Here is a 17,204-nt window from a genome sequence, read left to right on the forward strand (position 1 = left end):
AATTTGAAAACGGAGTTTCGTTTAAAAAGGGAGTCGCCATCGATCCTTTTTTCTAGGTGTGATCGGACACCAAATAAATTCTTTTTTAAAGAAAAATTTATTTTTAAACTTTTCTAAAAAAGAGGTAATTTTAGGTCCACGTGAAAATCCAGAGAAAATTAGGGTTCGGGAGTCGGTTACGCGCGAGGAAGGTATTAGCACCCTCGCGACGCCCAAAATTGGTATCTCGTTAAACACGCGTTGTCCTAATTTTCAAAAAATACAAGTTCAATTTAATAGTTAATCGCGATCACATCAAAATACGAGAATTTTTAAAAACACGAAGATTTTTGAAACATTTATTTTTTTGAAAACACGAAAAATTTTTAAAACACGAGAATTTTAGAGACACGAAAATTCTTAAAAATATGAAAATTTTGAAAACACGGAAATTTTTAAAACACGGGAATTTTGAAAACATGAAAATTTTGAAACACCGGAATTTTGAAAATACAAGGATTCTTGAAAACACGAAGATTTTTAAAACACGAAAATTTTTGAAAATACGGAAATTTGAAATACGGAAATTATTTTTAAAAAACACGAATATATTTTTTGAAACACGGTAAATTTCATTATTATTTTTTTAGACACGAGAAATTTTGGAAACATGAAAACTTTTGAAAACACGATTTTTTTAAAACGTACCGTATTTAACACGAATCGATGATATTCACCCCGACATGGCGATAAATCGTCGATTTAGTGTCAAATCGATTCGACTTAATATTTAATCGTGATTCTATTAAAACACGAGAAATCTTTTCTATTTTTAATAACATAAGAATTTTTGAATATCTTCATTTTTTTAAGGGCGTCCCCTATTTAACACGAGCCATCGATATTCACCCAACATAGCGATGAATTCGATGACTTAACATTAAATCGGTTCGTTGCCTTGTGCATTAAAATATTTTTTAATTTTAAAAATGCAAGTAAAATAAATGTGATAATATTTCTAAATATGCTATTTAAAAAAACTAATTAAATTGAAATGAAACAATAATTAAATATACAAATTAATTTAAAACGAGGGTAAAAAGATTACCAAAAGCCCAATGTTATGGGCTTGATTCAACGGGCTACGCAATTCGGGCCTTTTTTCTTTTTTCCTTTTCTCCTCTTTTTTTTGTGCAGATTGGGCCGCTGGGCTCTGGGCTGGGTGCTGGCCTGCTACTAGAACGGGCCTGGAGGCCTGCTGGCGCTGGAACGGGCCTGCTGCTGGTTGGCCTGTTGGCTGCCTGGCCTGCTGGATTGGGCCTGGCCTGCTGCTATTTTTTTTGCTGCTGCTATTTCTTTTTTTTTTCTTTTTTTGGGCTGTTGTTTTGGGCTGCTGAGTGGTCTGCTGTGGGTCGGGTCGGCTTTCTCGGGTCGGGTCGGGTCAAGCCCGACTGTGATGTATTTCTTTTTCTTTTATTTTTTTAATTTTTTCTTCTTTTTCTTTCTTTCTTTTTCTCTTTTTTTTCTTTCTTCTTCTTCCTTCCCTTCGACTTTGCTCTTCCTCGCCGTCGCCGCTTCCTCCGCCCGGTGTGACGGTCTCCAGCGTCTCCTCTTCGCTTCTTCTTTCTTCTTCTCTTTCTTCTTGGCTGCTTCTTTTCTTCTTGGTTATTGTTTTTTTTGTTGATTTCTTGCTATTTTTGCTTTGCTTTGTAGGTATGACGGTGGTTAAAAGAATGCAAAGGCACGGCGGTGGGTACGGTGGTGGTGAAGGCGGTGGTTGGGGCCCTTTGGCTTGCTGCTTTTTGTTTGATTTTTTGCTGCTGTTTTCTTAGTTTTCTTTCTTTCTTTTTGCAAAAAAAATGAACCCCCCATTCACTCTCCATCTCATTCCTTTTTAATCCTCCAAATTTGTCATTTTCTTCTTGTTTTCAGGTGGCAGAGGAGGGCATCATGGCCTAAGGAGGCTGCTGGAGTAGCTCGGCTGGGGGAGGGGTACGTTCGGCTGCTGATTGCAGCGATTTGACAAGTCCAGAAGGACTAAATTGCATGGGATGCAAAGCTTCTGGGGCAAAAGTGTAATTTTAGCAAAAATATGGGCCAAAATGTAATTTCTTGAGAGTTTAGGGGTCAAAGTGCAATTTTGAGAAAGTCTAAGGGTCGAAATGTAATTTTAGAAATTTTGGGGTCAAAATGTAAATTTTAGAAAAGTTTGGGGTCAAAATGTAAATTTTGAAAAGTATAGGGGTAAAAATGCAAAAAAAAAATAAAAAATTTCTTTTTTTTTAAACACGAAATTAATCCCGGACAAAATTTAGTGATTACAGCTGCCCCTCTTTGCTCATCGCTGTGAAACAGGGATAGAGCAAAGACTAAAAAGCACTGAATTTTGTTCGATCATCCAAAATTTTCCTCTTCATTTGAAAAGCAGAAATCGAGAATAGCTCGGCGTGCGACCCGAGACTCAACTCACCTCTTGGATTATGAGTTGATCTTCGAAAAACAAATATCAAAAATACCTCGACATGTGCCCCGAGGCTCAACTCACCTCTCGCAAAATGAGTTGATTTTTGAAAAACATGAATTGAAAAATACCTCGGCGTGACCCGAGGCTCAACTCACCTCTCGCAATATGAGTTGATTTTTGAAAAACAGAAATTTAAAAGAAACACCTCGGCATGGTCCAAGGCTCAACTCACCTCTCGCAATATGAGTTGATTTTTTGAAAAACATAAATTTAAAAGAAATACCTCGGCATGGTCCAAGGCTCAACTCACCTCTCGCAATATGAGTTGATTTTTTTGAAAAACATAAATTTAAAAGAAATACCTCGGCATGGTCCGAGGCTTAACTCACCTCTCGCAATATGAGTTGATTTTTTTGAAAAAAAAAACAGAAATTTAAAAGAAATACCTCAGCGTGACCTGAGGCACAACTCACCTCTCATATTATGAGTTGATTTAAAAAAATACATAAATTAAAAATACCTCAGCGTGACCCGAGGCTCAACTCACCTCTGTATTATGAGTTGATTTAAAAAAAAGACTGAAATTAAAAATACCTCAGCGTGACCCGAGGCTCAACTCACCTCTGTATTATGAGTTGATTTTTTTTAAAAAAAGAAGAAATTTAAAAAATACCTCAGCGTGACCCGAGGCTCAACTCACCTCTGTATTATGAGTTGATTTTAAAAAAATACATAAATTAAAAATACCTCAGCGTGACCCGAGGCTCAACTCACCTCTGTATTATGAGTTGATTTAAAAAAAAGACATAAATTAAAAATACCTCAGCGTGACCCGATGCTCAACTCACCTCTGTATTATGAGTTGATTTTAAAAAAAGACCGAAATTAAAAATACCTCAGCGTGACCCGAGGCTCAACTCACCTCTGTATTATGAGTTGCTTTTTTAAAAAAAGCAGAAATTTAAAAAATACCTCAGCGTGACCCGAGGCTCAACTCACCTCTGTATTATGAGTTGATTTTTTGAAAAAATAGAAATTAAATTAAAAAATACCTCAGCGTGACCCGAGGCTCAACTCACCTCTGTATTATGAGTTGATTTTTTTGAAAAAAAAACAGAATTTTAAAAATATTTCTTGAAAGAAACAGTGTTTCAAAAAACATCAGGTGAAACTAAAAGCCTTCTTCTTCATTGATTCTGTGCAGCTTTCTCCTAGTATTCCTTGCTCTATTGGTATACCTGTATATGTCATGTATGATGTTATTACGATATGCACATGTTTGTCCTAAATGCTTTTGTGTCTACATGATCATGCAATGCACCTTGGGCTGTTTGTCACGTGCCCCACTTTTGATTTTTGTGAGGGTCCGCATTCATTTCCTCAATTCTTGACTTTTCTCTCTAGTTTTGTACTCATCCTCAAGTTCTGTGAGTAATCCACATTTCTTCGTATATCGCTCTCTTGCCCCCTACTGAACATTGTTCCTGCTTTGGGGCCCTTGTATTTATCAAATTCTCATCCAGGTAATGCTCAACATTCCTTTTGTTTAGAGTATGTTATCTTACTATTTATCATTTAAATGAATCAAACACAAGATGCATGACAAAAGTGGCAAAGTAGGCATGAAAGAAATACCTCACATTCATTTTATTTTATTTTTTAAAAAGCAACAAACAAAGGAAATTGACAAGGAAAGTTTAACAAATAAATCGTCAAAAAGAAAAGAAAGCAAATTCAATTGTCAGCAATGCTCTAGATATTCAATGTATGAACTTCTCCATGTTTCTTCGTCCTGGATCGTTTTGAGCATGACTTCTTGTGTAGAAGATTTTAAGCTTCTGAGAATGCTTCAAATATTGCGACTTCGTCATTCAACTCCCCGTTCAAGTCACTTTGCTCCTTTAAGCCCAAGCCCACTTTGTTAGGACTCACTTTTGGGTTTTCATCCTAATCCTTTTTGTTTATCAAGACGCCCTTTTCGGGTTTTCATCGTGATTTTTTTCTTTTTTTCCCTTTTTTTGTTTTTTGTTTTGTCTGTTTTTTCTGTTTTTTCTCTATTTTTTTTGTTTTTTTAAGCATAATATTTCTTCACAGCATCTGAGTTCACTGGATTAGGTAATTCTTTCCCGTCCATCTCAGTGAGAATCAGAGCCCCTCCTAAGAATGCCTCTTTTACAACGTATGGCCCTTCCCAATTTGGTGACCATTTTCCTCGAAAGTCCTTTTGTATCGGGAGGATCTTTCTTAAAACGAGCTCCCCTTCACGAAATTCTCTTGGCCGCACCTTTTTATCATGGGTCGTGATCATTCTTTTCTGATACATCTGCCCATGACAAATTGCCTTCAAGCGTTTCCCTTCAATAAGGTTTAGCTGATCATATCGAGCTCGAACCCACTCTGATTCTTCTAATCTTGTCTCCATTAAGGCGCACAGGGATGGGATCTCTACTTCGATAGGCAGAACGGCTTCCATCCCGTAAACCAGAGAAAAAGGAGTTGCCCTCGTAGACGTCCGTACCAAGGTGCGATATGCGTACAAAGCGAATGGTAGCTTCTCATGCCAGTCTTTATACGTCTCAGTCATCTTCCCAATAATCCTCTTAATGTTCTTATTAGCGGCTTCTACTGCTCCGTTCATCTTCGGGCGGTAGGGTGAAGAATTATGATGCTTTATCTGGAATTGCTCACATGCTTCTTTCATCATCTTGTTGTTCAAATTTAAAGCATTATCTGAAATGATTCTTTCAGGCAGACCATATCGACATATAATCTTCTTTTTTAAGAACCTACAGACTGCAGCCTTTGTCACATTAGCAAACGAAGTGGCTTCTACCCATTTTGTGAAGTAGTCTATAACCACAAAGATGAATCGATGCCCATTGGAAGCTTTCGGGGAAATTGGCCCTATAACATCCATGCCCCACTTAGAAAAAGGCCACGGAGAAGTCATGACATGAAGGGGCGATAGAGCTGCATGAATTTTATCGCCATAAATTTGACATTTGTGGCACTTTCGTGCGTAACCAATGCAATCCGTTTCCATCGTCAGCCAATAATAACCAAGTCTCATAATCTGCTTGGCCATGGTGAAACCATTGGCATGTGTTCCACAAATTCCTTCATGAACCTCTTCAAGTATCTTTCTAGCTTCAACAGCGTCCACGCACCTCATGAGCACTTGATCTTTTCCTCTTTTGTATAGAATATCCCCGTCAAGAACAAATCCAATCGCTATTCTCCTGATTTTTCTTTTGTCATTCTTGTTTGCTTGCTCGGGGAACCTTTGATTCTTGATATACTCCAAGATATCATGGAACCATGGTCGTCCATCTGACTCCTCCTCAATACTAAAACAGTGTGCATGGGTCTCATATATACTCATTTGGATGGGCATTATCTCAGTTTCTCTGTTTGCCTTGAACATCGAAGCCAATGTGGCTAGGGCATCAGCCAATTGGTTCTCTTCCCGTGGAAAGTAGTTAAAAGTCACTTCATAAAACTCTTTGACCAATTTCGCAACGAGATCGTGGTACTTGATTAATTTTGAATCCCTCACTTCCCAATCTCTACGAATTTGATAAATGACTAATGCTGAGTCCCCGTGTGCCTCTAAAATTTTGATCTTCCTCTTGATAGCTGCACGAAGCCCCATGATGCAAGCTTCGTACTCTACTATATTATTACTACAGAAGAAGTTCAATCTGGCAGTGAGTGGGTAATGATCTCCTTCCGGTGACACTAAGACTGCTCCGATCCCATGCCCCCAATACATTCGATGCACTATCAAAACTCATCTTCTATGATTGATCTTTTGATGATTCACCTTCGAAAATGTACATCAAGTCTTCATCTGGGAAATCAAATCTCAAAGGCTCGTATTCTTTCGCTGTTCGACTTGCCAAGAAGTCAGCTGTCGCTCTTCCCTTTATCGATTTTTGGCTCACATACACGATGTCATACTCAGTCAGTAAGATCTGCCATCGTGCCATTCTTCTTGAGAGTACAGGTGACTCCATCATGTACTTTATTGGATCCAGTTTTGAAATTAACCATGTCGTATGATACAACATGTATTGTCTGAGCCTTCGAACCGTCCAAATCAATGCGCAACAAAACTTCTCAATTGAATGGTACTTTGCCTCATATTCTGTGAACTTTTTGCTGAGGTAGTAAATCGCCTTTTCTCTTTTCCCTGACTCATCATGTTACCCAGTACGCAACCCATTGAGTTTTCAAACACGGCCAGGTACAATATTATGGGTTTTTCAGGTGTTGGCGGTACTAGTACCGGAGGATTAGATAAATACTGTTTTATCTTGTCAAATGCTGCTCGGCACTCCTCGTTCCATTTTTCCGGATTATATTTTGAATGAGTCAAAAAATTGGATCACACTGATTGGTAAGTTGAGCGATGAATTGAGCAATGTAATTCAACCTTCCTAAAAATCCTTTGACTTCCTTTTGTGTATGCGGAGGTGGCAGTTATTGTATAGCTTTTATCTTGTCTGGATCAACTTCAATACCTCTCTCACTGACAATGAAACCTAGCAGTTTTCTCGAGGTAACCCCAAACGTACATTTGGCCGGGTTTAGCTTCAACTGGAACTTTCTTAGCCTTTTGAACGGCTTCTTGAGATTTCCAACATGCTCTTTTTCTTTCCGAGATTTGGCAATCATATCATCGACGTAAACTTCTATTTCTTTATGCATCATATCATGGAACAACGTCACCATGGCTCTCTGATATCTTGCCCCAGCATTCTTTAATCCGAACGGCATTACTTTGTAGCAAAAGGTCCCCCATATTGTCACGAATGTGGTTTTCTCCATATCTTCGGGAGCCATCTTTATCTAAATATAACCTTACCGTCTTTCTTCGGTACTGGGACTATGTTAGCCACCCACTCTGGATATTTGGATACTTGTAGGAAGGCGGCGTCAAATTGTTTCTTGACTTCTTCTTTTATCTTTAACAGTATTTCGGGTCCCATTCTTTTTAATTTCTGCTGAACGGGCTTGCATTCTGGTTTCAGTGGGAGCTTATGGACCACAATATCTATGTTTAACCTTGGCATATCCTGATAAGACCAGACAAATACATCTTTGTACTCACGGAGCAAGACGATCAAATTCTGTTTGGTGTTCTCTGAAATGGAAGTCCCAATCTTCACTTCTTATTTCTTTTCTTCACTCCCCAAATTCACTGTCTCAACAGATTCTTTATGGAGTAAAATCTATTTCTCTTCTTGTTCAACCATTCTTAGTAAGTCAGGAGGCCAGTCACAATTTTCAGCATCTTCCTTAGCTTCAAATTCTCCTAAACAAACAACCTTCTCGAAATCGATTTCAGGACTTGTAACGGGATTGTTCATGCCACGGATATCTGAGCACTTGAAAGGCGGATAGAAAAGACTGCTATAGGGGAGCATCAAAGTATTGGAATCAACACACACAATGTTATGGAATGAGATACATGGAGAGAAAGGATATGAAGCGATGGGGGTAATTATGAAACTGATAAAAATGAAAAGATCATAACAAAATGCATCTTCATTAATGTCCATTGAAATGATAAATAGCAAACATAAGCTCTTACAAAAGAAATCTCATTACTCAGGGACATACAAAATAATGGAGAATTAACATTGAGCATTACTCTGGAGAGGACTTAGAAACTACAATGAGGTCCATAGCAGTCCAATTGTTCAAAATATGTCTTGGGGGATAAGAGCATATCATTGAAACATCCTCAATTGTATCACTCTCATTGAGTTCAGCATCCATAGCTCTAGAATGACGTGATTCCAGACTTGTAGTGTTGCAATTGTGGATTATACGGTTTTGGCCTTAGTGAATGATTAGGGTGATATGTACATGCAATGAATGAATGAATGGATGGATGATGAATGTCAGTCATGCATAAATATGCAAAAAATGGTGTTGATTTCAAGTTAGCCCCATATTTTGGCGTTTCATTAATCCAAAAGAGTCCATTACAAAATATTTTGCCAATGAAGATGCCCCTAGTGCCTGAGTCCCACTGTTTCCAAATCCCAGTCAAGTTTTCGAGATCGTTCTAAAGAGCATTCAAAGTCACACGCTCGGGAAGATCAGAGGTGTATCCTTCCTTTAAACTGTCCCTTTTTACTTTTTGAGTCCTCAAAGACCAATCTCGGACTACAGCATTTTTCTCAGTTACTCGTGTAATTGACTCCTCCATCAGAAACCCGTTTTTGGCAACCAATCTTTAACCAACACCTTCCTAATAAGATGTCTATGATGCATGATAAAAAAAAATAAAATGAAGAACAAATAACCTTGGTTAGAGATCACAATAGAAATAAACAGAGGAAAAAAAGAAAAATAAAGACTATGGAAAATTTAACAAATTAAGCTATTCAATCATGTAATTTGGTGGAACAGACCCACATTTATTTATTTATTTATTTATTGCCCCAACATGCTTTACAAGAAACCTACCCCACATACCATCAGACAATCTATCCTACCCAATTTATTAAACAGACTCAATTCATTTGCAAATAAATGTAAATGTAAAAGAAATAAAAGGTAAGAGGCGTTTCTCCCGTGCACTTATTTTGGTAACTATCAAACGGACAGAGGTTCGGCATGGCTCTAATTGGCTGGCTCGTACGGTTCACTATATGTGGCTTCGGTTCTAGAAAGGTACTCGAATTGTCCATATTGTCACCTACTAAGGTAAGTACGGAGCCTCGGTTATTGCCCGTCATGGGCTTGCGAGTTCAATTCGAGGGATTACATTTACTTATGCCTATGCGGAGGGACAAGTTAACTCACGAAAGCATAAGTCATATGTAACCCAGAAGTAATTACTAGCCTGTGCGGAGAGACGAGTTAACTCACGAAGGCGTAGCGTTTACTTCCACTTAAACGGACAGAGCCCGAGTAGAGAGCTCATGTTATGCAAAAAATGCAAGTGCACGGTGTGTGGGGAGAAACTCACAAACCTTTTAAATTTTATTTTCACTAAAACAACTAAAAAAACGTAAAACTTAAAGCTGAAAAAAAAACAGAAAGACAAAACAAGTTAGAAAAATATTAATTAAAAAAACCGAATGCAAATGCATGACTTTTCAAAAAATAAAATTCAAGGATCACGATTAAAAATTAATTTGAACAAAGGATTTTAAAAATTTGACAACACGCGTTTAACATCAGATTCGACTCTCAAAAACATTTTGTCCCCAGTGGAGTCGCCAGCTGTAGCGACCTAAAAATTTGGGCACGGGCGCTAGTCGAAATAATTATTGAAAATTTGAAAACGGAGTTTAGTTTAAAAAGGGAGTCGCCATCGATCCTTTTTTCTAGGTGTGATCGGACACCAAATAAATTCTTTTTTTTAAGAAAAATTTATTTTTAAACTTTTCTAAAAAAGAGGTAATTTTAGGTCCACGTGAAAATCCAGAGAAAATTAGGGTTCGGGAGTCGGTTACGCGCGAGGAAGGTATTAGCACCCTCGCGACGCCCAAAATTGGTATCTCGTTAAACACGCGTTGTCCTAATTTTCAAAAAATAGAAGTTCAATTTAATAGTTAATCGCGATCAGATCAAAATATGAGAATTTTTAAAAACACGAAGATTTTTGAAACATTTATTTTTTTGAAAACACGAAAAAATTTTAAAACACGAGAATTTTAGAGACACGAAAATTCTTAAAAATACGAAAATTTTTGAAAACACGGAAATTTTTAAAACACGGGAATTTTTGAAAACATGAAAAATTTCGAGACACCGGAATTTTTGAAAATACGAGGATTCTTGAAAACACGAAGATTTTTTAAAACACGAAAATTTTTGAAAATACGGAAATTTGAAATACGGAAATTATTTTTAAAAAACACGAATATATTTTTTGAAACACGGTAAATTTCATTATTATTTTTTTAGACACGAGAAATTTTGGAAACATGAAAACTTTTGAAAACACGATTTTTTTTAAAACGTACCGTATTTAACACGAATCGATGATATTCACCCCGACATGGCGATGAAATCGTCGATTTAGTGTCAAATCGATTCGACTTAATATTTAATCGTGATTCTATTAAAACACGAGAAATCTTTTCTATTTTTAATAACTTGAGAATTTTTGAATATTTTCATTTTTTTAAGGGCGTCCCCTATTTAACACGAGCCATCGATATTCACCCAACATAGCGATGAATTCGATGACTTAACATTAAATCGGTTCGTTGCCTTGTGCATTAAAATATTTTTTAATTTTAAAAATGCAAGTAAAATAAATGTGATAATATTTCTAAATATGCTATTTAAAAAAACTAATTAAATTGAAATGAAACAATAATTAAATATACAAATTAATTTAAAACGAGGGTAAAAAGATTACCAAAAGCCCAAAGTTATGGGCTTGATTCAACGGGCTACGCAATTCCGGCCTTTTTTCTTTTTTGTTTTTTCCTTTTCTCCTCTTTTTTTTGTGCAGATTGGGCCGCTGGGCTCTGGGCTGGGTGCTGGCCTGCTGCTGGAACGGGCCTGGAGGCCTGCTGGCGCTGGAACGGGCCTGCTGCTGGTTGGCCTGTTGGCTGCCTGGCCTGCTGCATTGGGCCTGGCCTGCTGCTGTTTTTTTTTTGCTGCTGCTATTTCTTTTTTTTTCTTTTTTTGGGCTGTTGTTTTGGGCTGCTGGGTGGTCTACTGTGGGTCGGGTCGGCTTTCTCGGGTCGGGTCGGGTCAAGCCCGACTGTGATGTATTTCTTTTTCTTTTATTTTTTTATTTTTTCTTCTTTTTCTTTCTTTCTTTTTCTTCTTTTTCTTTCTTTCTTTTTCTCTTTTTTCTTTCTTTCTTCTTCTTCCTTCCCTTCGACTTTGCTCTTCCTCGCCGTCCCCGCTTCCTCCGCCCGGTGTGACAGTCTCCAGCGTCTCCTATTCGCTTCTTCTTTCTTCTTCTCTTTCTTCTTGGCTGCTTCTTTTTCTTCTTGGTTATTGTTTTTTTTGTTGATTTCTTGCTATTTTTTGCTTTGCTTTGTAGGTATGACAGTGGTTAAAAGAATGCAAAGGCACGGCGGTGGGTACGGTGGTGGTGAAGGCGGTGGTTGGGGCCCTTTGGCTTGCTGCTTTTTGTTTGATTTTTTGCTGCTGTTTTGTTAGTTTTCTTTCTTTCTTTTTGCAAAAAAAATGAACCCCCCCATTCACTCTCCATCTCATTCCTTTTTAATCCTCCAATTTTGTCATTTTCTTCTTGTTTTCAGGTGGCAGAGGAGGGCATCATGGCCTAAGGAGGCTGCTGGAGTAGCTCGGCTGGGGGAGGGGTACGTTCGGCTGCTGATTGCAGCGATTTGACAAGTCCAGAAGGACTAAATTGCATGGGATGCAAAGCTTCTGGGGCAAAAGTGTAATTTTAGCAAAAATATGGGCCAAAATGTAATTTCTTGAGAGTTTAGGGGTCAAAGTGCAATTTTGAGAAAGTCTAAGGGTCGAAATATAATTTTAGAAATTTTTGGGGTTAAAATGTAAATTTTAGAAAAGTTTGGGGTCAAAATGTAAATTTTGAAAAGTATAGGGGTAAAAATGCAAAAAAATATTTCTTTTTTTTTAAACATGAAATTAATCCCGGACAAAATTTAGTGATTACAGCTGCCCCTCTTTGCTCATCGCTGTGAAACAGAGATAGAGCAAAGACTAAAAAGCACTGAATTTTGTTCGATCATCCAAAATTTTCCTCTTTATTTGAAAAGCAGAAATCGAGAATAGCTCGGCGTGCGACCCGAGACTCAATTCACCTCTTGGATTATGAGTTGATCTTCGAAAAACAAATATCAAAAATACCTCGACATGTGCCCCGAGGCTCAACTCACCTCTCGCAAAATGAGTTGATTTTTGAAAAACATGAATTGAAAAATACCTCGGCGTGACCCGAGGCTCAACTCACCTCTCGCAATATGAGTTGATTTTTGAAAAACAGAAATTTAAAAGAAACACCTCGGCATGGTCCAAGGCTCAACTCACCTCTCGCAATATGAGTTGATTTTTTGAAAACATAAATTTAAAAGAAATACCTCGGCATGGTCCAAGGCTCAACTCACCTCTCGCAATATGAGTTGATTTTTTTGAAAAACATAAATTTAAAAGAAATACCTCGGCATGGTCCGAGGCTTAACTCACCTCTCGCAATATGAGTTGATTTTTTTGAAAAAAAAAACAGAAATTTAAAAGAAATACCTCAGCGTGACCTGAGGCACAATTCACCTCTCATATTATGAGTTGATTTAAAAAAATACATAAATTAAAAATACCTCAGCGTGACCCGAGGCTCAACTCACCTCTGTATTATGAGTTGATTTTTAAAAGAAAAAGACTGAAATTAAAAATACCTCAGCGTGACCCGAGGCTCAACTCACCTCTGTATTATGAGTTGATTTTTTGAAAAAACAGAAATTAAATTAAAAAATACCTCAACGTGACTCGAGGCTCAACTCACCTCTGTATTATGAGTTGATTTTTAAAAAAAAAACAGAATTTTAAAAATATTTCTTGAAAGAAACAGGGTTTCAAAAAACATCAGGTGAAACTAAAAGCCTTCTTCTTCATTGATTCTGTGCAGCTTTCTCCTAGTATTCCTTGCTCTATTGGTATACCTGTATATGTCATGTATGATGTTATTACGATATGCACATGTTTGTCCTAAATGCTTTTGTGTCTACATGATCATGCAATGCACCTTGGGCTGTTTGTCACGTGCCCCACTTTTGATTTTTATGAGGGTCCGCATTCATTTCCTCAATGCTTGACTTTTCTCTCTAGTTTTGTGCTCATCCTCAAGTTCTGTGAGTAATCCACATTGCTTCGTATATCGCTCTCTTGCCCCCTACTGAACATTGTTCCTGCTTTGGGGCCCTTGTATTTATCAAATTCTCATCCAGGTAATGCTCAACATTCCTTTTGTTTAGAGTATGTTATCTTACTATTTATCATTTAAATGAATCAAACACAAGATGCATGACAAAAGTGGCAAAGTAGGCATGAAAGAAATACCTCACATTCATTTTATTTTATTTTTTTAAAAAGCAACAAACAAAGGAAATTGACAAGGAAAGTTTAACAAATAAATCGTCAAAAAGAAAAGAAAGCGAATTCAATTGTCAGCAATGCTCTAGATATTCAATGTATGAACTTCTCCATGTTTCTTCGTCCTGGATCGTTTTGAGCATGGCTTCTTGTGTTTTTTGTTTTGAGCTTGATTCAACGGGCTACGCAATTCGGGCCTTTTTTGTTTTTTGTTTTTTCCTTTTCTCCTCTTTTTTTTTGTGCAGATTGGGCCGCTGGGCGCTGGGCTGGGTGCTGGCCTGCTGCTGGAACGGGCCTGGAGGCCTGCTGGCGCTGGAACGGGCCTGCTGCTGGTTGGCCTGTTGGCTGCCTGGCCTGCTGGATTGGGCCTGGCCTGCTGCTGTTTTTTTTTTGCTGCTGCTATTTCTTTTTTTTCTTTTTTTGGGCTGTTGTTTTGGCTGCTGGGTGGTCTGTTGTGGGTCGGGTCGGCTTTCTCGGGTCGGGTCGGGTCAAGCCCGACTGTGATGTATTTCTTTTTCTTTTATTTTTTTTATTTTTTTCTTTCTCTTTTTTCTTTCTTTTTTTTCTCTTTTTTCTTTCTTTCTTCTTCTTCCTTCCCTTCGACTTTGCTCTTCCTCGCCGTCCCCGCTTCCTCCGCCCGGTGTGACGGTCTCCGGCGTCTCCTCTTCGCTTCTTCTTTCTTCTTCTCTTTCTTCTTGGCTGTTTCTTTTTCTTCTTGGTTATTGTTTTTTTTTGTTGATTTCTTGCTATTTTTTACTTTGCTTTGTAGGTATGACGGTGGTTAAAAGAATGCAAAGGCACGGCGGTGGGTACGGTGGTGGTGAAGGCGGTGGTTGGGGCCCTTTGGCTTGCTGCTTTTTGTTTGATTTTTTGCTGCTGTTTTCTTAGTTTTCTTTCTTTCTTTTTGCAAAAAAATGAACCCCTCCATTCACTCTCAATCTCATTCCTTTTTAATCCTCCAATTTTGTCATTTTCTTCTTGTTTTCAGGTGGCAGAGGAGGGCATCATGGCCTAAGGAGGCTGCTGGAGTAGCTCGGCTGGGGGAGGGGTACGTTCGGCTGCTGATTGCAGCGATTTGACAAGTCCAGAAGGACTAAATTGCATGGGATGCAAAGCTTCTGAGGCAAAAGTGTAATTTTAGCAAAAATATGGGCCAAAATGTAATTTCTTGAGAGTTTAGGGGTCAAAGTGCAATTTTGAGAAAGTCTAAGGGTCAAAATGTAATTTTAGAAATTTTTGGGGTTAAAATGTAAATTTTAGAAAAGTTTGGGGTCAAAATGTAAATTTTGAAAAGTACAGGGGTAAAAATGCAAAAAAAATAAAAAAAATTCTTTTTTTTTAAACACGAAATTAATCCCGGATAAAATTCAGTGATTACATATAAAATATCAATTTTAATTACTTTTAAGCAATTAATATAAAGAAATTTGTAAAAACATAATTTAAATATATAAATCATTTTTTAAATATTAAAATTATAAAAAAAACACAACTCTTGCATATAAATAAAAATCTCAAAACGAATACAAGAAATCATTTAAATATCATTATTTTTCCACGTTGTTCATATTATTATTTTGGTATTAACAAATAGTGAACTTAAATTATAGAATAATATAATAAAATAATTTAAGTTTGAAATATAAAAATTAAATTTAAATTGAATATATAACATAATTTATAACTAATATAATGAGAAGCAAATTTATAATTTGTGTTTAAAAATTTGATTTGTTTTAAAAACTAAAAAATTAAGGCTTGTTTGACTCGAAAATGGTGAAGACATAGGTAGAAGTGAATTAATGGCCTAAAACATAAACTACCCTCCCATAAAATTGGAATTACGTTTATAAATTATAGGGCAAAAGTAATGGCCTAAAGCAATGGCGCTGCCTCCTGGACCTTACGCCGGCACCAGCACTCTCTCTCTCGTAATTACTTTTACTGTATTTTTGGGGGGTTAGATCAAATGTAGGGAATTGAAAATTTACTATTGTTGTCGTAGGTTGCTCGTGCATCTGCTTTCTCTTTTGGACTCGTTTATGGGAGCATTAAGCTCAAGTACCTCAAGGTACTTCCCATTTTCTTTTTCTGTATGTTTTGTTGTAATTTCATATTGGTGGAAACTGGTAATTTTGATCTACTTGTTCGTTGAGGGGGAAAAAGGGTGAAGGCCATTTTAGCTGCCAAGAGCCATTCCTTTTTTTCTGCCTTTGTTTTAGAGATGAATCAAAGAGAATTGTTTACTTATTTGCTTTATTTTACTCCTCCAGGCAAAGGCAAAGTCACAAAGAAAGCTCAAGCAAAGGCTCACCGCTGAAGCGAGGCGTTTTGTTCACAGTTAGTCGCATGCATGCACGAGTTGAGTTTGGTGTAGGAATAAATGTATATCAATGGAACTCCAACAGTTCTTCATTTTTGGCCTGCACCTAATGTCTGAAAGGTTTATTGTTTTTCATTTTGCAATGACATTATCAATGTTTAGTTTCTTTCCTATAGTTTTGGGTGCTGTTAACATCCAGAATCCTCCAACCTAGACTAGCATTTTGTGTTGATCACTACAGCATGAGAACAACAAGAAGGCAAAAATTTTAGATAGATCCATGTAGAATGATTTGGTATGGAGAGAGATGCTCAGTGGCACCAAATAAGAAGACTTACGGCTCTGTAGTTTAGGAAAATCCACATTAGCAAAAGCTTCAAACGAGTTGGCTAACTAGTTATGCAAGAAAAGAAAAAGCCCAAGCTATGTGCTGTTGAATGATAAGTATTTTACAATGTTATGAGTCTAATCATCTTCTCTAAAACATCAAGAAACCCATACGTTACTTGTTAGAGTTTGTGTGACTCAAATTTTTATTGAAGAAATAAATACAATAACAAAATAAGGAAATTTGTGGGGCTAGAATCTATATAAAATTACACTTCTTCCATTTGACATTGATTAGAATAGGATTTTTCAACCTTATGTAGTCGAAGCTCCTCTGTTGTCATCCAATTTTCAACATTAATAAATTTCTCCTCCTTTATCCGCGATTTTTTCTCAGAAGGATTTCCATATAAAATCTGTGTTTTTTATTTTTCTTATTATTTTGTGATCGTTCTATTACCATTATCGACTTCTATTATAATAGTTGTAGACCTAAAACTGTCAATCTCTTTATCTCACTATGTAAGAGCACTTTTAAGCTGATTTTCAAAATCTTGTCATGTATGTACCGACCAATTTTAACAAAAAGTAAGGTGAATTGTTCATTCCTCTTCCAGACATAGAATTTTTAAAGTTTTAGTCACAATTTAATTCTTAAATTATACCCATTTTCTTAATTTGGTACTTAAAAAGATTTTCTGTTCTATTTTGACATTTAAAATTTGCATTATTACTTATCTCGGTACCTAAAAAACTAACATCCTTAACATTAAAAGTTGGCCAATTAGAATGCGCCATGCCGTCAATGACATGGTAGGTTAATCAATGATGTAGCTAGTTGACCGGGGTTGATTGGCCAAAAATCACTAAAAAATATTTAAAAATTGTAAAAAAATATTTTAAAACGAAACAACTTTAAAAATTTTATAAAATTTTATAAAATTAGTAAAAATCATATATAAAATTTTAAACTTTATTTAAAAATATATAAAAATAATTTAAAAATATTAAAAAGTTGTAAAAGTTCTTAAAAATGGTAAAAAGTAT

General features: G+C 36.7%; 2 protein-coding genes across 2 annotated transcripts; one reads left to right on the forward strand and one right to left on the reverse strand.

Moving 5' to 3' along the window:
* Positions 1 to 3,604: 3,604 nt before the first annotated feature.
* On the reverse strand, positions 3,605 to 6,215 carry LOC121224488 (uncharacterized). The gene is made up of 2 exons (XM_041107899.1): positions 5,504 to 6,215; positions 3,605 to 3,681 (listed from the first exon to the last, which is right to left on the reverse strand). The coding sequence occupies exons 1-2, from the start codon at positions 6,213 to 6,215 to the stop codon at positions 3,605 to 3,607; spliced, it is 789 nt and encodes a 262-aa protein (XP_040963833.1).
* Positions 6,216 to 15,390: 9,175 nt separating this feature from the next.
* LOC121224489 (uncharacterized) lies at positions 15,391 to 15,852 on the forward strand. Its single transcript, XM_041107900.1, has 3 exons — positions 15,391 to 15,438; positions 15,513 to 15,578; positions 15,781 to 15,852. Exons 1-3 carry the CDS (start codon positions 15,391 to 15,393, stop codon positions 15,850 to 15,852), a joined length of 186 nt encoding a protein of 61 aa, XP_040963834.1.
* Positions 15,853 to 17,204: the final 1,352 nt, after the last annotated feature.

The sequence above is a fragment of the Gossypium hirsutum genome, chromosome D12 (assembly GCF_007990345.1).
Source record: "Gossypium hirsutum isolate 1008001.06 chromosome D12, Gossypium_hirsutum_v2.1, whole genome shotgun sequence".
NCBI classification, from domain to species: domain Eukaryota; kingdom Viridiplantae; phylum Streptophyta; class Magnoliopsida; order Malvales; family Malvaceae; genus Gossypium; species Gossypium hirsutum.